The sequence below is a fragment of the Lampetra fluviatilis genome, chromosome 67, assembly GCF_964198595.1.
Source record: "Lampetra fluviatilis chromosome 67, kcLamFluv1.1, whole genome shotgun sequence".
Lineage (NCBI taxonomy): Eukaryota > Metazoa > Chordata > Hyperoartia > Petromyzontiformes > Petromyzontidae > Lampetra > Lampetra fluviatilis.
This window is the reverse complement of record NC_136341.1, coordinates 652,222-678,594: the sequence shown is the minus strand read 5'-3', so window position 1 is coordinate 678,594 and position 26,373 is coordinate 652,222. Positions and strand designations below refer to the sequence as shown.

At 59.5% G+C, this 26,373-nt stretch overlaps 1 protein-coding gene and 1 long non-coding RNA gene across 2 annotated transcripts in view; one reads left to right on the top strand and one right to left on the bottom strand.

Moving 5' to 3' along the window:
* The window catches only part of SMG9 (SMG9 nonsense mediated mRNA decay factor), a 55,133-nt gene extending 29,081 nt beyond the window's left edge, over window positions 1-26,052 (top strand). The window contains exons 5-9 of the mRNA XM_078882769.1: window positions 1,008-1,117; window positions 8,951-9,058; window positions 15,853-16,005; window positions 24,566-24,701; window positions 25,852-26,052. Of these exons, the coding sequence (XP_078738895.1) occupies window positions 1,008-1,117; window positions 8,951-9,058; window positions 15,853-16,005; window positions 24,566-24,701; window positions 25,852-25,930 (586 nt within the window). The 3' untranslated portion in view covers window positions 25,931-26,052. The remainder of the gene's footprint in view (window positions 1-1,007; window positions 1,118-8,950; window positions 9,059-15,852; window positions 16,006-24,565; window positions 24,702-25,851) is intronic.
* LOC144952431 (uncharacterized) lies at window positions 10,739-11,758 on the bottom strand. The gene is made up of 3 exons (XR_013640624.1): window positions 11,746-11,758; window positions 11,285-11,400; window positions 10,739-10,769 (listed from the first exon to the last, which is right to left on the bottom strand). It is a non-coding gene; the product is annotated as an uncharacterized LOC144952431 (long non-coding RNA).
* Window positions 26,053-26,373: the final 321 nt, after the last annotated feature.

Genomic DNA, 26,373 nt, shown 5'->3' with positions numbered 1-26,373 from the left:
ACTCATACTCACCACGCTCACCACGCTCACTCACCACGCTCACTCACCACGCTCACCACGCTCACCACGCTCACTCACCACGCTCACCACGCTCACTCACCACGCTCACCACGCTCACTCACCACGCTCACTCACCACGCTCGCCACGCTCACCACGCTCACCACGCTCACTCACCACGCTCACCACGCTCGCTCACCACGCTCACCACGCTCGCTCACCACACTCATCCTCACCACGCTCACCACGCTCACCACGCTCACCACGCTCATACTCACCACACTCACCACGCTCACTCACCACGCTCACCACGCTCACTCACCACGCTCACCACGCTCACTCACCACGCTCACCACGCTCACTCACCATACCCACCACGCCCACCACGCTCACCACGCTCACTCACCACGCTCGCTCACCACGCTCACCATGCTCACCATGCATGGGGAGCGGTGGCGCAGTGGTTAACACACTGTGTGTGCGTGTGGGGAGTGGTGGTGCAGTGGTTAGCACACTCTGTGTGTGTGTGGGGAGTAGTGGGACAGCGGTTAGCGCACTGTGTGTGTGTGGGGAGTAGTGGGACAGCGGTTAGCGCACAGTGTGTGTGTGGGGAGTAGTGGGACAGCGGTTAGCGCACAGTGTGTGTGTGGGGAGTAGTGGGACAGCGGTTAGCGCACTGCACTGCCCTACGAACCCGGCAGAGACCCGAGTCTGATTCCCGCTCACAGCCACCAACACCGCAGTGACGACTATCTGAACCGGTCCTGGGCCTCCCCTAGGTCGGCTCAGCCTCAAAATTAGTAGCTGGTGCGGAGTGTAGTAAACATCGCCACTGGGGAGACAAAGGCGGCCGGGCGTGGTGCTGGCCACCCACCCCCTGTTAGAGGCTACACGGGGGACCTTTGTCTGTGTCTACCTTCATAGGCGCTGCTGCTGCTCGCTACTGACAGCACTTGCCCCTACAGTCTTAGAGGCTACACGGGGGACCTTTGTCTGTGTGCTGATTCAGGTTCCTGCGCACGGCCGAGATGCTGAAGCCGTCCTGCCCCCAGCCCACGAGCCACGAGTCGGGCTCCAGCCTGGGCACCGACGAGCCCACAGAGCACTACCCACAGCTCGGTGGGTGTGGGTGTGGGGGTGTGGGTGGGTGTGAGTGTGTGTGTGGGTGTGTGAGTGTGTGTGAGTGTGTGAGTGTGTGAGTGTGTGCCTGGGCACCGACGAGCCCACAGAGCACTACCCACAGCTCGGTGGGTGTGTGTGTGGGGGTGTGGGTGGGTGTGAGTGTGTGTGTGGGTGTGTGAGTGTGTGAGTGTGTGCCTGGGCACCGACGAGCCCACAGAGCACTACCCACAGCTCGGTGGGTGTGTGTGTGGGGGTGTGGGTGGGTGTGAGTGTGTGAGTGTGTGAGTGTGTGAGTGTGTGCCTGGGCACCGACGAGCCCACAGAGCACTACCCACAGCTCGGTGGGTGTGGGTGGGTGTGTGGGTGGGTGTGTGTGTGGGGGTGTGTGAGTGTGTGAGTGTGTGAGTGTGTGAGTGTGTGCCTGGGCACCGACGAGCCCACAGAGCACTACCCACAGCTCGGTGGGTGTGTGTGTGGGGGTGTGGGTGGGTGTGAGTGTGTGTGTGAGTGTGTGAGTGTGTGAGTGTGTGCCTGGGCACCGACGAGCCCACAGAGCACTACCCACAGCTCGGTGGGTGTGGGTGGGTGTGTGGGTGGGTGTGTGTGTGGGGGTGTGTGAGTGTGTGAGTGTGTGAGTGTGTGAGTGTGTGCCTGGGCACCGACGAGCCCACAGAGCACTACCCACAGCTCGGTGGGTGTGGGTGGGTGTGTGGGGGTGGGGGTGTGGGTGGGTGTGAGTGAGTGAGTGTGTGTGTGTGAGTGTGTGAGAGTGAGTGAGTGGGTGTGTGTGTGTGTGAGTGTGTGTGTGAGTGGGTGTGTGTGAGTGTGTGTGTGAGTGAGTGTGTGTGTGAGTGTGTGAGAGTGAGTGTGTGGGTGAGAGTGAGTGGGTGTGTGTGTGTGTGCCTGGGCACCGACGAGCCCACAGAGCACTACCCACAGCTCGGTGGGTGTGGGTGGGTGTGTGGGGGTGGGGGTGTGGGTGGGTGTGAGTGAGTGAGTGTGTGTGTGTGGGTGTGAGTGTGTGAGTGTGTGAGTGAGTGTGTGGGTGTGTGAGTGTGTGAGTGTGTGCCTGGGCACCGACGAGCCCACAGAGCACTACCCACAGCTGGGTGGGTGTGGGTGGGTGTGTGTGTGTGGGGGTGTGGGTGGGTGTGAGTGTGTGTGTGGGTGTGTGAGTGAGTGTGTGGGTGTGTGAGTGTGTGAGTGTGTGCCTGGGCACCGACGAGCCCACAGAGCACTACCCACAGCTCGGTGGGTGTGTGTGTGGGGGTGTGGGTGGGTGTGAGTGTGTGAGTGTGTGAGTGTGTGCCTGGGCACCGACGAGCCCACAGAGCACTACCCACAGCTCGGTGGGTGTGGGTGGGTGTGTGGGTGGGTGTGTGTGTGGGGGTGTGTGAGTGTGTGAGTGTGTGAGTGTGTGAGTGTGTGCCTGGGCACCGACGAGCCCACAGAGCACTACCCACAGCTCGGTGGGTGTGTGTGTGGGGGTGTGGGTGGGTGTGAGTGTGTGAGTGTGTGAGTGTGTGCCTGGGCACCGACGAGCCCACAGAGCACTACCCACAGCTCGGTGGGTGTGGGTGGGTGTGTGGGTGGGTGTGTGTGTGGGGGTGTGTGAGTGTGTGAGTGTGTGAGTGTGTGAGTGTGTGCCTGGGCACCGACGAGCCCACAGAGCACTACCCACAGCTCGGTGGGTGTGGGTGGGTGTGTGGGGGTGGGGGTGTGGGTGGGTGTGAGTGAGTGAGTGTGTGTGTGTGAGTGTGTGAGAGTGAGTGAGTGGGTGTGTGTGTGTGTGAGTGTGTGTGTGAGTGGGTGTGTGTGAGTGTGTGTGTGAGTGAGTGTGTGTGTGAGTGTGTGAGAGTGAGTGTGTGGGTGAGAGTGAGTGGGTGTGTGTGTGTGTGCCTGGGCACCGACGAGCCCACAGAGCACTACCCACAGCTCGGTGGGTGTGGGTGGGTGTGTGGGGGTGGGGGTGTGGGTGGGTGTGAGTGAGTGAGTGTGTGTGTGTGGGTGTGAGTGTGTGAGTGTGTGAGTGAGTGTGTGGGTGTGTGAGTGTGTGAGTGTGTGCCTGGGCACCGACGAGCCCACAGAGCACTACCCACAGCTGGGTGGGTGTGGGTGGGTGTGTGTGTGTGGGGGTGTGGGTGGGTGTGAGTGTGTGAGTGTGTGAGTGAGTGTGTGGGTGTGTGAGTGTGTGAGTGTGTGCCTGGGCACCGACGAGCCCACAGAGCACTACCCACAGCTGGGTGGGTGTGGGTGGGTGTGTGTGTGGGGGTGTGGGTGGGTGTGAGTGAGTGTGTGTGTGTGGGTGTGAGTGAGTGTGTGTGTGAGTGTGTGGGTGTGGGGGTGTGTGTGGGTGGGTGGGTGTGTGTGAGTGGGTGGGTGGGTGTGGGTGGGTGGGTGTGTGGGTGGGTGTGGGTGTGTGTGAGTGGGTGTGTGTGTGTGAGTGAGTGTGTGTGTGTGTGAGTGGGTGAGTGTGTGTGAGTGAGTGTGAGTGGGTGGGTGGGTGGGTGTGTGGGTGTGGGGGTGTGTGTGAGTGGGTGGGTGGGTGGGTGTGTGGGTGTGGGGGTGTGTGTGAGTGGGTGGGTAGGTGGGTGGGTGTGAGTGTGTGTGGGTGGGTGTGAGTGTGTGTGGGTGGGTGTGTGTGTGTGGGTGGGTGTGCGGGTGGGTGTGGGTGGGTGGGTGGGTGGGTGTGTGGGTGGGTGGGTGTGTGGGTGGGTGGGTGGGTGTGTGGGTGTGTGGGTGGGTGTGTGGGTGGGTGGGTGGGTGTGTGGGTGGGTGGGTGGGTGTGTGGGTGGGTGGGTGGGTGTGTGGGTGGGTGGGTGGGTGGGTGTGGGTGAGTGGGTGTGTGGGTGTGTGTGTGTGTGTGGGTGGGTGGGTATGTGTGTGGGTGGGTGGGTGTGGGTGAGTGGGTGTGTGGGTGGGTGGGTGTGTGTGTGGGTGGGTGGGTGTGTGTGGGTGTGAGTGTGTGTGTGGGTGTGAGTGTGTGTGTGAGTGTGTGAGTGTGTGAGAGTGGGCGTGTGTGTGGGTGGGTGTGTGTGTGAGTGAGTGGGTGTGTGAGTGGGTGTGTGTGTGTGAGTGTGTGAGAGTGGGCGTGTGTGTGGGTGGGTGGGTGTGTGTGTGAGTGAGTGGGTGTGTGAGTGTGTGTGAGTGAGTGGGTGTGTGAGTGTGTGTGTGAGTGTGTGAGAGTGGGCGTGTGTGTGGGTGGGTGGGTGTGTGTGTGTGAGTGAGTGGGTGTGTGAGTGTGTGTGTGAGTGTGTGAGAGTGGGCGTGTGTGTGGGTGGGTGGGTGTGTGTGTGAGTGAGTGGGTGTGTGAGTGTGTGTGTGAGTGTGTGAGAGTGGGCGTGTGTGTGGGTGGGGTGTGTGTGAGTGAGTGGGTGTGTGAGTGTGTGTGAGTGAGTGGGTGTGTGAGTGTGTGTGAGTGTGTGGGTGTGTGTGAGTGTGTGTGGGTGGGTGTGTGAGTGTGTGTGAGTGTGTGGGTGTGTGGGTGTGTGTGAGTGTGTGTGGGTGGGTGGATGTGTGAGTGTGTGGGTGTGTGAGTGTGTGTGTGTGTGCCTGGGCACCGACGAGCCCACAGAGCACTACCCACAGCTCGGTGGGTGTGGGTGGGTGTGTGGGGGTGGGGGTGTGGGTGGGTGTGAGTGAGTGGGTGTGTGTGAGTGTGTGTGTGTGAGTGTGTGAGTGTGTGGGTGTGTGTGAGTGTGTGTGTGAGTGTGTGTGTGAGTGAGTGGGTGGTGTGAGTGTGTTGTGTGTGAGTGTGTGAGTGAGTGTGTGTGTGTGAGTGAGTGGGTGTGTGTGTGTGAGTGAGTGGGTGTGTGTGAGTGTGTTGTGTGAGTGTGTTGTGTGAGTGTGTTGTGTGTTGTGTGTGAGTGTGTGAGTGAGTGTGTGTGTGAGTGTGTGAGTGGGTGTGTGTGTGTGTGTGAGAGTGTGTGTGTGAGTGTGTGTGTGTGAGTGTGTGGGTGTGTGAGTGAGTGGGTGTGTGTGAGTGTGTGTGTGTGGGTGTGTGTGTGTGGGTGTGTGAGTGAGTGTGTGTGGGTGTGTGAGTGAGTGTGTGAGTGAGTGAGTGTGTGTGTGAGTGTGTGTGTGAGTGAGTGGGTGTGTGTGAGTGTGTGTGAGTGTGTGTGGGTGTGTGAGTGAGTGTGTGTGGGTGTGTGAGTGAGTGTGTGAGTGAGTGTGTGTGTGTGTGAGTGAGTGGGTGTGTGTGAGTGTGTGTGGGTGTGTGAGTGAGTGTGTGAGTGAGTGTGTGTGTGAGTGTGTGCCTGGGCACCGACGACCCCACAGAGCACTACCCACACCTGTGTGGGTGTGAGAGTGGGCATGGGTGGGTGTGTGGGTGGGTGAGTGGGTGGGTGTGAGAGTGGGTGGGTGGGTGTGTGGGTGGGTGTGTGGGTGGGTGAGTGTGAGAGTTTGTGTAAGAGTGGGTGAGTGTGTGTGTGGGTGGGCGTGGGTGTGTGTGGGTGGGTGACAGAGTGGGTGTGTGTGTGTGTGAGTGAGTGAGCGTGTGTGTGAGTGTGTGTGATAGTGGGTGAGTGTGTGTAAGAGTGGGTAGGTGGGTGTGTGTGTGAGAGTGAGTGTGGGTGTGAGTGAGTGTGTGAGAGTGTGTGTGAGTGTGTGAGTGAGTGTGTGTGTGTGAGAGTGTGTGTGTGTGTGAGTGTGAGTGTGTGAGTGAGTGTGTGTGGGTGTGTGGGTGTGTGTGAGAGTGTGGGTGAGTGTGTGTTGGTGAGTGGGTGTGTGTGAGAGTGTGAGAGTGAGTGGGTGTGTGTGAGTGTTTATCAGTGTGAGTGGGTGAGTGTGAGAGTGAGTGGGTGTGTGTGGGTGAGTGTGTGGATGTGTGTGAGAGGGTGTGTGTGAGAGTGAGTGGGTGTGTTTGAGTGAGTGAGTGAGTGGGTTTGGTACAGATATAATGGGAGGCTGATCGATGCCCGGGTGCGATCAAGGGATGGCTCCCTATTGCTCAACCACGTTATGTATGCCGATGACCTGGTAATTGCCTCTCACTCAGAGGAGGAGTTGGAGACGCTGCTGCTGAGACTGGAGCGTGCCACTAAGAGGTGGGGCCTTACCATCAGCCCCACCAAAACTAAGCACCTGCCTGGGTATTTTGTACCATCGGACACTCCACCCCCACAACTCCCAATCGGTCATGGGGCAGTTGTGGAGAGAGTGGAAAGTTTCCCATACCTGGGCAGTGTGCTCATGACCGGCTCCAGTTTAGCAGCAGAGGTCTCACTCCGAATCAGTCGAGCGGCAATATCTTTTAATTGGTTGCTGTGTGGAAGCTACCTGGTCTGTCGCTCCGCACGAAGCTTCAGGTTTTCTCGGCCACGGTCATTCCCTCCCTTCTCTACGCTTGCGAAACGTGGACCCCCCTAATGGAGCATCTTCGCCGGTTATAAACATATAGGCTGACCTGCCTACAATCCATCCTGGGTTTAACCAGGCTGGATTGTGTGAGGAGCTCACAAATCCTTTAAAGATCTGGGCAAAGTCCCATCGGTGAGCTCCTCCGGCAGGCAAGGCTGCGTTGGCTGGGTCATGTAGCCCGCATGCCCAGCCACCGCATGCCTGAACAGCTTTTGTTCGGCCGGATCGAGGAGGCTAAACGGGCGCGGCACGGGCTAGAGAAGAGATGGAGTGATGTGGTACAGGAGGACGTGGAGCTGAGTGGACTTGCCGATGACTGGTACCAGCGGTGTCAAGATCGGCCTCAGTGGAGGAGGCTCGTGAAGGACGCTACTGGGCAGTTGGAGGCAGTCGCCCTCCAACAACAACGGAGGGCGGAGGAGCGACGCTCACAACAACGAGCGGAGCGCCGGGTGGCTAAAGCACAGCAAGTTGGCACAGTAGGGGGCACAGGTGGTGCATCAGCCAGTCATCTCGGTCATGTCAGTCAGTTGACCCGTGGCACCTGCTGGGTCTGCCCCGTGACCTCCTGCCAGCGGGCGTTCGACACTTCACGTGGCCTCAACATGCACATAGCCTGGCACAAGCGTCGTGGTGACGTCACCGCCACTTAGTGGCGAATGGCGGTTGTTGTTGTTGAGTGGGTGTGTGTCACCCTGTGCGTGTGTGTGGGTGTGTGTGTGCGTGTGTGTGTGCGTGTGTGTGGGTGTGTGTGTGCGTGTGTGTGTGCGTGTGTGTGCGTGTGTGTGGGTGTGTGTGTGCGTGTGTGTGTGCGTGTGTGTGCGTGTGTGTGGGTGTGTGTGTGCGTGTGTGTGCGTGTGTGTGGGTGTGTGTGTGGGTGTGTGTGTGCGTGTGTGTGTGCGTGTGTGTGGGTGTGTGTGTGCGTGTGTGTGTGCGTGTGTGTGCGTGTGTGTGGGTGTGTGTGTGCGTGTGTGTGGGTGTGTGTGTGTGCGTGTGTGTGGGTGTGTGTGTGTGCGTGTGTGTGAGGAGCGGTGGGTGTAGTGGTTAGCGCTACGCTGCACTATGAACCCAGCGACCCGAGTTCGAGTCCCGCTCACGGCCACCAACACGGGTGACGATTATCTGAACTGGTTCTCGGCCTCCTCTAGGTCGACTCAGCCTCAAATAAGTACCTGGTGCGGTGTGTAAACATCGCCGCTGGGGAGACAAAGGCGGCCGGGCGTGGTGCTGGCCACCCACCCCTCGTGTCTTTGCACTCGCACCCCTCTCCTCTGATCCCCCTCCTGCCCCCCCCTCCCCCCCATTGTCTCCGCATCTCGCTGTGTGCCTGCCTGTCCCCCTGTGTCTTCCCCCGTGTCTCCCCCCGTGTCCCCCTGTGTCTCCCCGTGTCTCCCCCCGTGTCTCCCCGTGTCCCCCCGTGTCCCCCCTTGTCTCCCCCCGTGTCTTCCCCCATGTCTTCCCCCGTGTCTCCCCGTGTCTCCCCGTGTCCCCCCGTGTCTCCCCGTGTCTCCCCCCTCGTGTCTCCCCCCGTGTCTTCCCCCGTGTCTTCCCCCGTGTCTCCCCCCGTGTCTTCCCCCGTGTCTTCCCCCGTGTCTCCCCCCGTGTCCCCCTGTGTCTCCCCGTGTCTCCCCCCGTGTCTCCCCGTGTCCCCCCGTGTCCCCCCGTGTCTTCCCCCATGTCTCCCCCCGTGTCTCCCCGTGTCCCCCCGTGTCCCCCCTTGTCTCCCCCCGTGTCTTCCCCCATGTCTCCCCCCGTGTCTCCCCGTGTCCCCCCGTGTCTCCCCGTGTCTCCCCCCTCGTGTCTCCCCCCGTATGTCCCCCCATGTGTCCCCATGTCTCCCCCCGTGTCTCCCTGTGTCTCCCCGTGTCTCCCCCCTCGTGTCTCCCCGTGTCTCCCCCCGTGTCTCCCCGTGTCCCCCCGTGTCCCCCCTTGTCTCCCCCCGTGTCTTCCCCCATGTCTCCCCCTGTGTCTTCCCCCATGTCTCCCCCTGTGTCTCCCCGTGTCTCCCCGTGTCCCCCCGTGTCTCCCCGTGTCTCCCCCCTCGTGTCTCCCCCCGTATGTCCCCCCATGTGTCCCCGTGTCTCCCCCCGTGTCTCCCTGTGTCTCCCCGTGTCTCCCCCCTCGTGTCTCCCCGTGTCTCCACCCGTGTCTCCCCCCGTGTGTCTCCCCCCGTGTGTCTCCCCCCGTGTGTCTCCCCCCGTGTCTCCCCCCGTGTGTCTCCCCCAATGTCTCCCCGTGTCTCCCCGTGTTTCCCCCCGTGTCTCCCCCCGTTTCTCCCCCCGTGTCTCCCCCCGTGTCTCCCCGTGTCCCCCCGTGTCTCCCCGTGTCCCCCCGTGTCTCCCCGTGTCTCCCCCCGTGTCTCCCCCCGTGTCTCCCCCCTCGTGTCTCCCCCCGTGTCTCCCCCCGTGTCTCCCCCCGTGTCTCCCCCCTCGTGTCTCCCCCCGTGTCTCCCCGTGTCTCCCCCCCCAGTGTTTGTACAGAACCGAGCGCCGCGTGAAGACTTCTCCCCCCGCCGCCTCGAGGAGACGGAGCAGACGGTGGCCTCCCTCATGCGCCACTCCAACCTCAAGCACCGCGGTGACACACACACCTACACACCTACACACACACCTACACACACACACCTACACACACACCTACACACACACACACATAGTACACACACCTACACACACACACATAGTACACACACCTCCCTCATGCGCCACTCCAACCTCAAGCACCGCGGTGACACACACCTACACACCTACACACACACCTACACACACACACCTACACACACACCTACACACACACACACATAGTACACACACCTACACACACACACATAGTACACACACCTCCCTCATGCGCCACTCCAACCTCAAGCACCGCGGTGACACACACACCTACACACCTACACACACACCTACACACACACCTACACACACACACCTACACACCTACACACCTACACACACCTACACACACACCTACACACCTACACACACACCTACACACCTACACACACACCTACACACACACACCTACACACACACCTACACCTACACACACACCTCCCTCATGCGCCACTCCAACCTCAAGCACCGCGGTGACACACACACCTACACACCTACACACACACCTACACACACACACCTACACACACACCTACACACACACACACATAGTACACACACCTACACACGCACATAGTACACACACCTCCCTCATGCGCCACTCCAACCTCAAGCACCGCGGTGACACACACACACACACCTACACACACCTACACACACACCTACACACACACACACACCTACACACACACCTACACACACACACACCTACACACACACCTACACACCTACACACACACCTACACACACACCTACACACACACCTACACACACACACACCTACACACACACACCTACACACACACACACCTACACCTACACACACCTACACACACACCTACACCTACACACACACCTACACACACACACACACCTACACACACACCTACACACCTACACACACACCTACACACCTACACACACACACACCTCCCTCATGCGCCACTCCAACCTCAAGCACCGCGGTGACACACACACACACACCTACACACACACCTACACACACATAGTACACACACACCTACACACACACACACCTACACCTACACACATAGTACACACACACACCCCTACACACCTACACACACACCTCCCTCATGCGCCACTCCAACCTCAATCACCGCGGTGACACACACACACACCTACACCTACACACACACACACCTACACACACACACACCTACACACACACCTACACACACACCTACACACACACACACCTACACACACACACACCTACACACACCTACACACCTACACACACCTAGTACACACACACCCCTACACACCTACACACACACACCTACACACACACACACCCCTACACACACACCTACACCTACACACACACACACCTACACACATAGTACACACACACACACCTACACACACACCTACACACACACACACCTCCCTCATGCGCCACTCCAACCTCAAGCACCGCAGTGACACACACACACACACCTACACACACACCTACACACACATAGTACACACACACACACCTACACACACCTACACACACCTACACACACCTACACACACACCTACACACACACCTACACCTACACACACACCTCCCTCATGCGCCACTCCAACCTCAAGCACCGCGGTGACACACACACACACACCTACACACACACCTACACACACATAGTACACACACACACCTACACACACACACACACACCTACACACATAGTACACACACACCTACACATACACCTACACACCTACACACACACCTACACACATAGTACACACACACACCTACACACACACCTACACCTACACACATAGTACACACACACCACCACACCCCTACACCTAGTACACACCTACACACATACACACACACACACCTACACACACACACCTAGTACACACACATAGTTCACACACACACACCTAGTACCCACACACATAGTACACACACCTACACACACACCTACACCTAGTACACACATAGTACACACACACCCCTACACACCTACACACCTACACACACATAGTACACACACACACACACCTACACACACACACACCTAGTACACACACACCCCTACACACCTACACACACACACCTACACACACACCTACACACACCTACACACCTACACACACACACACCTACACACACACACCTACACACACACCTACACACACATAGTACACACACACACACCTACACACCTACACACACACCTACACACACCTACACCTACACACACATAGTACACACACACACACACCTACACACCTACACCTACACACACATAGTACACACACACCCCTACACACCTACACACACACCTAGTACACACACACCTACACACACACACACCTACACATACACCTACACACCTACACACACACACACACACATAGTACACACACACACCTACACACACACCTACACCTACACACACACCTACACACACACCCCTACACACACACACCCCTACACACACACCTACACACCTACACACACACCTACACACACCTACACACCTACACACACACCTACACACACACCTACACCTACACACACACACCTACACACCTCACACACCTACACACACCTACACACCTACACACACACCTACACACACCTACACACCTACACACACACCTACACCTACACACACACCTAGTACACACACCTACACCTACACACACACACCTACACACCTCACACACCTACACACACCTACACACCTACACACACACCTACACACACCTACACACCTACACACACACCTACACCTACACACACACCTAGTACACACACCTACACCTACACACACACACACCTACACACACACCTACACCTACACACACACCTACACACCTCACACACCTACACACACCTACACACACACACACACCTACACACACCTACACACACACACCTACACACCTACACACACACCTAGTACACACACACACCTACACACACACCTACACACCTCACACACCTACACACACCTACACACACACACACCTACACACACCTACACACACACATCTAGTACACACACACACCTACACACACACACACCTACACACACACACACCTACACACCTACACACACACCTAGTACACACACCTACACACACACACCTACACACCTCACACACCTACACACACACCTACACACCTACACACACACACACCTACACACACACCTAGTACACACACCTACACACACACACCTACACACACACCTACACACCTACACACCTACACACACACCTAGTACACACACCTACACACACACCTACACACACACCTACACACCTACACACCTACACACACACCTACACCTACACACCTCACACACCTACACACACACACACCTACACACACACCTACACCTACACACCTCACACACCTACACACACACACACCTACACACACACCTACACCTACACACCTCACACACCTCACACACCTACACCTACACACCTCACACACCTCACACACCTCACACACCTACACCTACACACCTCACACACCTCACACACCTACACACACACCTACACACACACACACCTACACACCTACACACACACCTACACACACACACACCTACACACACACCTACACACCTACACACCTACACACACACCTACACCTACACACCTCACACACCTACACACACACCTCACACACCTCACACACCTACACACCTACACACACACACACCACCACACACACACCTACACCTACACACATAGTACACACATAGTACACACACACACCTACACACACACACACACCTACACCACACACATAGTACACACACACCTAGTACACACACACATAGTACACACACACACACACCTACACACACACACCTACACCTAGTACACACCTACACCTACACACACCTACACACACACACACACCTACACCTACACACACCTAGTACACACACACATAGTACACACACACATAGTACACACACACACCTACACACACACACCTAGTACACACACACATAGTACACACACACCTACACACACACACCTACACCTAGTACACACACACACACCTACACCTACACACACCTACACACACACACACACCTACACACACACACATAGTACACACACACACCTACACACACACACCTACACCTAGTACACACACACACACCTACACCTACACACACACACCTACACACACACCTACACACACACACCTACACACCTACACACACACCTACACACCTACACACCTACACACACATCTAGTACACACACACACCTACACACACACCTACACACCTACACACCTACACACACACACACCTACACACCTACACACACACCTACACACACACACACCTACACACACACCTACACACCTACACACACACACACCTACACACCTACACACACACCTAGTACACACACCTACACACACACACACCTACACACCTCACACACCTACACACCTACACACACACCTACACACACACACACCTACACACACACCTACACACCTACACACACACACACCTACACACCTACACACACACCTAGTACACACACACACCTACACACACACCTACACACCTCACACACCTACACACACCTACACACACACACACCTACACACACCTACACACACACACACCTACACACACCTACACACACACACACCTACACACACACACACCTACACACCTACACACCTACACACCTCACACACCTCACACACCTACACACACACCTACACACCTACACACACACCCAGTACACACACACACCTACACACACACCTACACACACACACACCTAGTACACACACCTACACACCTACACACACACACCTCACACACCTACACACCTACACACCTACACACACCTCACACACCTACACACACCTCACACACCTCACACACCTACACACACACCTACACACACACCTACACACACACCTACACCTACACACCTCACACACCTCACACACCTACACACACCTCACACACCTACACACACACCTACACACACCTACACACACACCTACACCTACACACCTCACACACCTCACACACCTACACACACCTACACACACCTACACACCTACACACACACCTACACACACCTACACACCTACACACACACCTACACCTACACACACACCTAGTACACACACCTACACCTACACACACACACCTACACACCTCACACACCTACACACACCTACACACCTACACACACACCTACACACACCTACACACCTACACACACACCTACACCTACACACACACCTAGTACACACACCTACACCTACACACACACACACCTACACACACACCTACACCTACACACACACCTACACACCTCACACACCTACACACACCTACACACACACACACACCTACACACCTACACACACACCTAGTACACACACACACCTACACACACACCTACACACCTACACACCTACACACACCTACACACACACACACACCTACACACCTACACACACACCTAGTACACACACACACCTACACACACACCTACACACCTCACACACCTACACACACCTACACACACACACACCTACACACACCTACACACACACACACCTACACACACCTACACACACACACACCTACACACACACACACCTACACACCTACACACCTACACACACACCTCACACACCTCACACACCTACACACACACACACTACCACACACACACCTACACCTACACACATAGTACACACATAGTACACACACACACCTACACACACACACACACCTACACCACACACATAGTACACACACACCTAGTACACACACACATAGTACACACACACACACACCTACACACACACACCTACACCTAGTACACACCTACACCTACACACACCTACACACACACACACCTACACACACACACCTAGTACACACACACATAGTACACACACACACCTACACACACACACCTACACACACACACCTAGTACACACACACATAGTACACACACACCTACACACACACACCTACACCTAGTACACACACACACACCTACACACACACACACACCTACACACACACACATAGTACACACACACACACCTACACACACCTACACCTAGTACACACACACACACCTACACCTACACACACCTAGTACACACACACACATAGTACACACACACATAGTACACACACACACACACACCTACACCTACACACACATAGTACACACACACACATAGTACACACACACACACACACCTACACCTACACACACATAGTACACACACACATAGTACACACACACACACACCTACACCTACACACACATAGTACACACACACATAGTACACACACACACACCTACACCTACACACACCTAGTACACACACACACACCTAGTACACACACACACATAGTACACACACACACCTACACCTACACCTACACACACACCTACACCTACACACACCTAGTACACACACACACATAGTACACACACACATAGTACACACACACACACACCTACACCTACACACACCTACACCTACACACACATAGTACACACACACCCCACACCCCACACCCCCCCCCCCCACGCTGCTGGGGGAGACAAAGGGCGCAGCCCTTGGTGGCGCTGGCCGCCACCTTCCCGTGCGCCGACGCGGCCCTCGTCGGTGCGCGCCGACGGCACTTGCCCCGAGGGCCGTCCGCGGCTACACGGGGGATCTTTGTCTGTGTGTGCGCCAGGCCTGGTGTCCATGCCGGGCCGCGGTGACGTCACCGCCGTGGCCGCCGTGGGGCCCGTGGGGCCCGTGGGGCCCGTGGGGCCGGCGGCCGTCTCCCTGTTCCTGCTGCCGCCCTCGGGGGACGGGGACGCGGACGAGAGAGTGTCACGCGCATGTGAGGCCCCCCCCACCCCCCACACCCCCCACTCACTCACACAGCACGCAGGCCTCTCCACCACCCCACTCCCTCACACAGCACGCAGGCCTCTCCACCACCCCACTCACTCACACAGCACGCAGGCCTCTCTACCACCCCACTCACTCACACAGCACGCAGCACGCAGGCCTCTCCACCACCCCACTCCCTCACACAGCACGCAGCACGCAGGCCTCTCCACCACCCCACTCCCTCACGCAGCACACAGGCCTCTCCACCACCCCACTCCCTCACGCAGCACGCAGCACGCAGGCCTCTCCACCACCCCACTCCCTCACACAGCACGCAGCACGCAGGCCTCTCCACCACCCCACTCCCTCACACAGCACACAGCACGCAGGCCTCTCCACCACCCCACTCCCTCACGCAGCACGCAGCACGCAGGCCTCTCCACCACCCCACTCCCTCACACAGCACGCAGCACGCAGGCCTCTCCACCACCCCACTCCCTCACACAGCACACAGCACGCAGGCCTCTCCACCACCCCACTCCCTCACGCAGCACGCAGCACGCAGGCCTCTCCACCACCCCACTCCCTCACACAGCACACAGCACGCAGGCCTCTCCACCACCCCACTCCCTCACGCAGCACGCAGCACGCAGGCCTCTCCACCACCCCACTCCCTCACACAGCACGCAGCACGCAGGCCTCTCCACCACCCCACTCCCTCACGCAGCACGCAGGCCTCTCCACCACCCCACTCCCTCACGCAGCACACAGCACGCAGGCCTCTCCACCACCCCACTCCCTCACACAGCACGCAGGCCTCTCCACCACCCCACTCCCTCACACAGCACGCAGCACGCAGGCCTCTCCACCACCCCACTCCCTCACGCAGCACGCAGGCCTCTCCACCACCCCACTCCCTCACACAGCACACAGCACGCAGGCCTCTCCACCACCCCACTCCCTCACACAGCACGCAGCACGCAGGCCTCTCCACCACCCCACTCCCTCACGCAGCACGCAGGCCTCTCCACCACCCCACTCCCTCACACAGCACGCAGGCCTCTCTACCACCCCACTCCCTCACGCAGCACGCAGCACGCAGGCCTCTCCACCACCCCACTCCCTCACACAGCACACAGGCCTCTCCACCACCCCACTCCCTCACACAGCACGCAGGCCTCTCTACCACCCCACTCCCTCACGCAGCACGCAGCACGCAGGCCTCTCCACCACCCCACTCCCTCACGCAGCACACAGGCCTCTCTACCACCCCACTCCCTCACGCAGCACGCAGCACGCAGGCCTCTCCACCACCCCACTCCCTCACGCAGCACGCAGGCCTCTCCACCACCCCACTCCCTCACGCAGCACGCAGGCCTCTCCACCACCCCACTCCCTCACACAGCACGCAGGCCTCTCCACCACCCCACTCACTCACACAGCACGCAGGCCTCTCTACCACCCCACTCCCTCACGCAGCACGCAGCACGCAGGCCTCTCTACCACCCCACTCACTCACACAGCACGCAGGCCTCTCTACCACCCCACTCCCTCACGCAGCACACAGCACACAGGCCTCTCTACCACCCCACTCCCTCACACAGCACGCAGGCCTCTCCACCACCCCACTCCCTCACACAGCACGCAGGCCTCTCCACCACCCCACTCCCTCACACAGCACACAGCACACAGGCCTCTCTACCACCCCACTCCCTCACACAGCACGCAGGCCTCTCCACCACCCCACTCCCTCACACAGCACACAGCACACAGGCCTCTCCACCACCCCACTCCCTCACACAGCACGCAGGCCTCTCCACCACCCCACTCCCTCACACAGCACACAGCACACAGGCCTCTCTACCACCCCACTCCCTCACACAGCACGCAGGCCTCTCCACCACCCCACTCCCTCACACAGCACACAGCACACAGGCCTCTCTACCACCCCACTCCCTCACGCAGCACGCAGGCCTCTCCACCACCCCACTCCCTCACACAGCACGCAGGCCTCTCCACCACCCCACTCCCTCACACAGCACGCAGGCCTCTCTACCACCCCACTCCCTCACGCAGCACGCAGGCCTCTCCACCACCCCACTCCCTCACACAGCACACAGCACGCAGGCCTCTCCACCACCCCACTCCCTCACACAGCACGCAGCACGCAGGCCTCTCCACCACCCCACTCCCTCACACAGCACGCAGCACGCAGGCCTCTCCACCACCCCACTCACTCACACAGCACGCAGCACGCAGGCCTCTCCACCACCCCACTCCCTCACACAGCACACAGCACGCAGGCCTCTCCACCACCCCACTCCCTCACACAGCACGCAGCACGCAGGCCTCTCCACCACCCCACTCCCTCACACAGCACACAGGCCTCTCCACCACCCCACTCACTCACACAGCACGCAGCACGCAGGCCTCTCCACCACCCCACTCCCTCACACAGCACACAGCACGCAGGCCTCTCCACCACCCCACTCCCTCACACAGCACGCAGCACGCAGGCCTCTCCACCACCCCACTCCCTCACACAGCACACAGGCCTCTCCACCACCCCACTCCCTCACACAGCACGCAGCACGCAGGCCTCTCCACCACCCCACTCCCTCACACAGCACACAGGCCTCTCCACCACCCCACTCCCTCACACAGCACACAGGCCTCTCCACCACCCCACTCCCTCACGCAGCACGCAGCACGCAGGCCTCTCTACCACCCCACTCACTCACACAGCACGCAGGCCTCTCTACCACCCCACTCCCTCACACAGCACGCAGCACGCAGGCCTCTCCACCACCCCACTCCCTCACACAGCACGCAGGCCTCTCCACCACCCCACTCCCTCACGCAGCACACAGGCCTCTCCACCACCCCACTCCCTCACACAGCACGCAGCACGCAGGCCTCTCTACCACCCCACTCCCTCACGCAGCACGCAGCACGCAGGCCTCTCTACCACCCCACTCCCTCACACAGCACGCAGGCCTCTCCACCACCCCACTCCCTCACGCAGCACGCAGCACGCAGGCCTCTCTACCACCCCACTCCCTCACACAGCACGCAGGCCTCTCCACCACCCCACTCCCTCACGCAGCACGCAGCACGCAGGCCTCTCTACCACCCCACTCCCTCACACAGCACGCAGGCCTCTCCACCACCCCACTCCCTCACACAGCACGCAGGCCTCTCCACCACCCCACTCCCTCACACAGCACGCAGCACGCAGGCCTCTCTACCACCCCACTCCCTCACACAGCACGCAGCACGCAGGCCTCTCTACCACCCCACTCACTCACGCAGCACGCAGCACGCAGGCCTCTCCACCACCCCACTCCCTCACGCAGCACACAGGCCTCTCCACCACCCCACTCCCTCACACAGCACGCAGCACGCAGGCCTCTCTACCACCCCACTCCCTCACACAGCACGCAGCACGCAGGCCTCTCTACCACCCCACTCACTCACGCAGCACGCAGCACGCAGGCCTCTCCACCACCCCACTCACTCACACAGCACGCAGGCCTCTCCACCACCCCACTCCCTCACGCAGCACACAGGCCTCTCCACCACCCCACTCCCTCACACAGCACGCAGCACGCAGGCCTCTCCACCACCCCACTCCCTCACGCAGCACACAGCACACAGGCCTCTCCACCACCCCACTCCCTCACACAGCACACAGGCCTCTCCACCACCCCACTCCCTCACGCAGCACGCAGCACGCAGGCCTCTCTACCACCCCACTCCCTCACACAGCACGCAGCACGCAGGCCTCTCCACCACCCCACTCCCTCACGCAGCACGCAGGCCTCTCTACCACCCCACTCCCTCACACAGCACGCAGGCCTCTCTACCACCCCACTCCCTCACACAGCACGCAGGCCTCTCTACCACCCCACTCCCTCACGCAGCACGCAGGCCTCTCCACCACCCCACTCCCTCACACAGCACGCAGGCCTCTCCACCACCCCACTCCCTCACACAGCACACAGCACGCAGGCCTCTCCACCACCCCACTCCCTCACACAGCACGCAGGCCTCTCCACCACCCCACTCACTCACACAGCACACAGCACGCAGGCCTCTCTACCACCCCACTCCCTCACGCAGCACGCAGGCCTCTCCACCACCCCACTCCCTCACACAGCACGCAGCACGCAGGCCTCTCCACCACCCCACTCCCTCACACAGCACGCAGGCCTCTCCACCACCCCACTCCCTCACGCAGCACGCAGGCCTCTCCACCACCCCACTCCCTCACACAGCACACAGCACGCAGGCCTCTCCACCACCCCACTCCCTCACGCAGCACGCAGCACGCAGGCCTCTCCACCACCCCACTCCCTCACACAGCACACAGCACGCAGGCCTCTCCACCACCCCACTCCCTCACACAGCACACAGCACGCAGGCCTCTCCACCACCCCACTCCCTCACACAGCACGCAGCACGCAGGCCTCTCCACCACCCCACTCCCTCACGCAGCACGCAGGCCTCTCCACCACCCCACTCACTCACACAGCACGCAGGCCTCTCTACCACCCCACTCCCTCACGCAGCACGCAGGCCTCTCCACCACCCCACTCACTCACACAGCACGCAGGCCTCTCCACCACCCCACTCCCTCACACAGCACGCAGGCCTCTCTACCACCCCACTCCCTCACGCAGCACGCAGGCCTCTCCACCACCCCACTCCCTCACGCAGCACGCAGGCCTCTCTACCACCCCACTCTCTACCTGCCTCTCTCCCTGCCTCTCTCACCCTGCCTCTCACCCCACTCTCTCTCTCTCCCCACTCTCTCCATCCCTCTCTCCCTGCCTCTCTCTCTCCCTCTCACCCCCCACTCTCTCCCTCCCTCCCTGCTCTCTCCCCCTGCCGGCGTGCATCTGCGAGTGTCCGTGTGTGTACCATGGGGCGGGTGACCCCTCCACCTTCAACCATTTTACCAAAACCGCACGGATCAAACTACGGGCGTGCCGGAGGCCTCGGCGAGGGTGACGGGAATCCGTGACGTCTCCCGGCCAAACCCCAATTGGCGGCACCGGGAGACCGATCCCGTAGCCTCGGGATGCCTCCAGCAACGGCGAGTGGCCACGTGGACTGTCGGAACGCTCACTGCCGAGGAGAGGCTGCCACTCCTCTGTCGGGAGCTGGACCGCTACCGTCTGGCGCTCTGTGGAATATCGTAGGGTCCCGTGGACCGGCTCTGGCTCCAGTCACTTTGAGGCTTGGACAGGCCTCCACTCGGGGCACGGAGGTGAGGTGTGGGAATCTGCGAGTCAGCGGGGGGTGAGGAGCGGCGGAGGGTGGACAATCGGTGGAGGCTCCGAGGCTGCTTGTGGGCTTGTACTCACCAACGCGCCGTTCCGGCGTCGGTGCATCCGCACGGCATCGCGGATGCGAGCCCGGGTCCAGCAGGAACAGCCGCTGGACTATATGGTGGCAGAGGAGTGAATGCCGGCCCATGACCTTGACACCAGGACCTACGGCGGAGCTGATCTGCCCACTGGCCTGTTGGTCAACCACGTGCAGTGGGTTCAACCCATTCGCAGACACTTACTCTTTGGCGTCGCCCTTGGCCACGGCCACCTTCCGGAAACCTCCGGTCGTTTCCCGACTCTTCCCGTCGGACCTCACCCTGCCACGTGACCACCCCTAGCCCCCCGCCGGGGGGCCCCGTGTAGATCTCGCCGGTCACGTGACTCATGGGGTCAACCAGAGTGCCACGGGCCAGGGTAGCCGCAGCCCCTGGCTGACACTCGCACACTCGCTCCTGTAGGGGTCGGCACTGCACGCCACGCGCGGTGCCACTCAGCGCGATGACCCAGCGCTCACCGAGCCCCCAATAGGACTGGTACTACACCCACCTACGGGGTGTCCGTGATGATGACACATCACACACCGTGCCCCTGTAGGACTGGTACTACACCCACCTACGGGGTGTCTGTGATGATGACACATCACACACCGTGACCCTGTAGGGCTGGTACTACACCCACCTACGGGGTGTCTGTGATGATGACACATCACACAACGTGCCCCTGTAGGACTGGTACTACACCCACCTACGGGGTGTCTGTGATGATGACACATCACACAACGTGCCCCTGTAGGACTGGTACTACACCCACCTACGGGGTGTCTGTGATGATGACACATCACACAATGTGCCCCTGTAGGACTGGTACTACACCCACCTACGGGGTGTCTGTGATGATGACACATCACACACCGTGCCCCTGTAGGACTGGTACTACACCCACCTACGGGGTGTCTGTGATGATGACACATCACACACCGTGTCCCTGTAGGACTGGTACTACACCCACCTACGGGGTGTGCGTGATGATGACACATCACACACCGTGTCCCTGTAGGACTGGTACTACACCCACCTACGGGGTGTCTGTGATGATGACACATCACACACCGTGCCCCTGTAGGGCTGGTACCACACAGTGACATCTGAGATGTCACTACACACGTTATGTATGCCGATGATCTGGTGATTGCTGCTCACTCAGAGGAGGAGTTGGAGGCGCTGCTGCTGAGACTGGAGTGTGCCACTAAGAGGTGGGGCCTTACCATCAGCCCCACCAAACTAAGCACCTGCCTGGGTATTTTGTGCCATCGGACACTCCACCCCCACAACTCCCAATCGGTGATGGAGCAGTTGTGGAGAGAGTGGAGAGTTTCCCATACCTGGGCAGCGTGCTCATGACCGGCTCTGGTTTGGCAGCAGAGGTCTCACTCGGAATCAGTCGAGCGGCAATATCTTTTCATCGGCTGCGTAACGCTGCTGTGTGGAAGCTACCTGGTCTGTCGCTCCGCACGAAGCTTCAGGTCTTCTCGGCCGTGATCATGCCCTCCCTTCTCTACGCTTGGACCCCTTTAGAGGATCATCTGCACTAGTTTCAAAGATTCAGACTGGCCCTGCCAAAGATCCATCCTGGGTTTAACCTGCAGGCTGGATTGTGTGGGGAACTCACAAATCCTTGAAAGATCTGGACAAAGTCCCATCGGTGAGCTCCTCCGGCAGGCAAGGCTGCGTTGGCTGGGTCATGTAGCCCGCATGCCCAGCCACCGCATGCCTAAACAGCTTTTGTTCGGCCGGATCGAGGGGGCTAAACGGGCGCGGCACGGGCTAGAGAAGAGATGGAGTGATGTGGCACAGGAGGACGTGGAGCTGAGTGGACTTGCCGATGACTGGTACCAGCGGTGTCAAGATCGGCCTCAGTGGAGGAGGCTCGTGAAGGACGCTACTGGGCAGTTGGAGGCAGTCGCCCTCCAACAACAACGGAGGGCGGAGGAGCGACGCTCACAACAACGAGCGGAGCGCCGGGTGGCTAAAGCACAGCAAGTTGGCACAGTAGGGGGCACAGGTGGTGCATCAGCCAGTCATCTCGGTCATCTCGGTCAGTCGACCCGTGGCACCTGGGTCTGCCCCGTGACCTCCTGCCAGCGGGCGTTCGACACTTCACGTGGCCTCAAGGTGCACATGGCCTGGCACAAGCGTCGTGGTGACGTCATCGCCGCTTAGTGGCGAATGGCGGCTGTTGTTGTTGTTGTGAGAGAGAGAGTGTGTCTGTGTGTGTGTCTGTGTGTGTGTCTGTGTGTGTGTCTGTGTGTGTGTGTCTGTGTGTGTGTCTGTGTCTGTGTGTGTGTGTCTGTGTGTGTGTCTGTGTGTGTGTCTGTGTGTGTGTCTGTGTGTGTGTCTGTGTGTGTGTCTGTGTGTGTGTGTGTGTCTGTGTGTGTGTGTCTGTGTGTGTGTCTGTGTGTGTGTCTGTGTGTGTGTCTGTGTGTGTGTGTCTGTGTGTGTGTCTGTGTGTGTGTCTGTGTGTGTGTGTCTGTCTGTGTGTGTGTGTCTGTGTGTGTGTCTGTGTGTGTGTCTGTGTGTGTGTCTGTGTGTGTGTCTGTGTGTGTCTGTGTGTGTGTCTGTGTGTGTGTCTGTGTGTGTGTGTCTGTCTGTGTGTGTCTGTGTGTGTGTGTCTGTGTGTGTGTCTGTGTGTGTGTCTGTGTGTGTGTCTGTGTGTGTGTCTGTGTGTGTGTCTGTGTGTGTGTCTGTGTGTGTGTCTGTGTGTGTGTCTGTGTGTGTGTCTGTGTGTGTGTCTGTGTGTGTGTCTGTGTGTGTGTCTGTGTGTGTGGTATAGCAGCGCACTGCACTACGAACTCGGCGACCCGAGTTCGATTCCCGCTCATGGCCAACACCAGTGACGATTATCCGAACCGGTCATGGGGCTCCCTTAGGTCGACTCAGCCTCGAATAAGTACCCAGTGCGGCATGTAGTGAATATCAGGATTGGGGAGACAAAGGCGGCCAGGCGTGGTGCTGGCCATCCACCCCCTGTCAGAGGCTACACGGGGGACCTTTGTCTGTGTCTACCTTCATAGGCGCTGCTGCTACTCGCTACTCACAGCACTTGCCCCTACAGTCTTAGAGGCTACACGGGGGATCTTTGTCTGTGTCTACCTTCATAGGTGCTGGCTAACAGCACTTGCCCCTACAGTCTGTTGAGGCTACACGGGGGACCTTTGCCTGTGCCTGTGTGTAGCCGGGGCTCCGTTCTCGCTGCTGCCCTCGTTCCGGGGCCACGCCGGGTTCCCCAGCCTCGTGGCGCGACTCCGGAACCAGGTGCTGAGCTCCCCACGCCCGCCGCTCACCCACAGCACGCTCACCGAGAAGAACTGGTGAGTGGCACTCACCACGCTCACCACGCTCACCACGCTCACCATGCTCACCACACTCACCCACACTCACCACGCCCACCGCTCACCCACAGCACGCTCACCGAGAAGAACTGGTGAGTCACTCACCACGCTCACCACGCTCACCCACACCACGCTCACCACGCCCGCCGCTCACCCACAGCACGCTCACCGAGAAGAACTGGTGAGTGGCACTCACCACGCTCACCACGCTCACCCACACCACGCTCACCACGCCCACCGCTCACCCACAGCACGCTCACCGAGAAGAACTGGTGAATGCACTCGCCACGCTCACCACGCCCAGCGCTCACCACGCTCACCACTCACCACACTCACCACACTCACCACGCTCACCACTCACCACGCTCACCACGCTCACCCACACCACGCTCACCACGCCCACCGCTCACCACGCTCGCTCCCCACGCTCGCTCACCACGTTCGCCCACCACGCTCGCTGGCAAACCGTGCTCGCTGAGGGCCATTGAGTGCATTCGCCGACCGCTCGCCACACTCGCTGGCTCGGGTGTGGCAATGGGAAAACCACCACCCGTACCATGCTGGCCCCACGCTGGCTCGGGTGTGGCAATGGGAAAACCACCACCCGTACCATGCTGGCCCCACGCTGGCTCGGGTGTGGCAATGGGAAAACCACCACCCGTACCGTGCTGGCCCCACGCTGGCTCGGGTGTGGCAATGGGAAAACCACCACCCGTACCATGCTGGCCCCACGCTGGCTCGGGTGTGGCAGTGGAAAACCACCACCCGTACCGTGCTGGCCCCACGCTGGCTCGGGTGTGGCAGTGGGAAAACCACCACCCGTGCCGTGCTGGCCCCACGCTGGCTCGGGTGTGGCAGTGGGAAAACCACCACCCGTACCGTGCTGGCCCCACGCTGGCTCGGGTGTGGCAATGGGAAAACCACCACCCGTACCGTGCTGGCCCCACGCTGGCTCGGGTGTGGCAGTGGAAAACCACCACCCGTACCGTGCTGGCCCCACGCTGGCTCGGGTGTGGCAGTGGAAAACCACCACCCGTACCGTGCTGGCCCCACGCTGGCTCGGGTGTGGCAGTGGGAAGACCGCCACCTGTCCCCATGGCCATACGAATCACGTGACCATCTTTCCCAGGTTCCACTTTGCGGCGCGGATCTGGGACGCGGTTCGCAAGTCTCCACTCATGGCCGAGTACGGACGACTGCTCGCGTAGACGCGGGGAGACACGGGGAGACACGGGGAGACACGGGGAGACACGGGGAGACACGGGGAGACACGGGGAGACACGGGGAGACACGGGGAGACACGGGGAGACACGGGGAGACACGGGGAGACACGGGGAGGCACGGGGAGACACGGGGAGACACGGGGAGACACGGGGAGACACGGGGAGACACGGGGAGGAAAAGACACAGGGACATGGAGAGACGCGGAGAGACACGGGAGAGACACGGAGACACGGGGAGAAAGTGGAGACACGCGGAGGGAGAGACACGGAGAGACGCGGAGAGACACGGGGAGACACAGAGAGACACGGAGACACAGGGAGGAAAAGACACAGGGACATGGAGAGACGCGGAGAGACACAGAGAGACACGGAGACACAGGGAGGAAAAGACACAGGGACATGGAGAGACGCGGAGAGACACGGAGAGA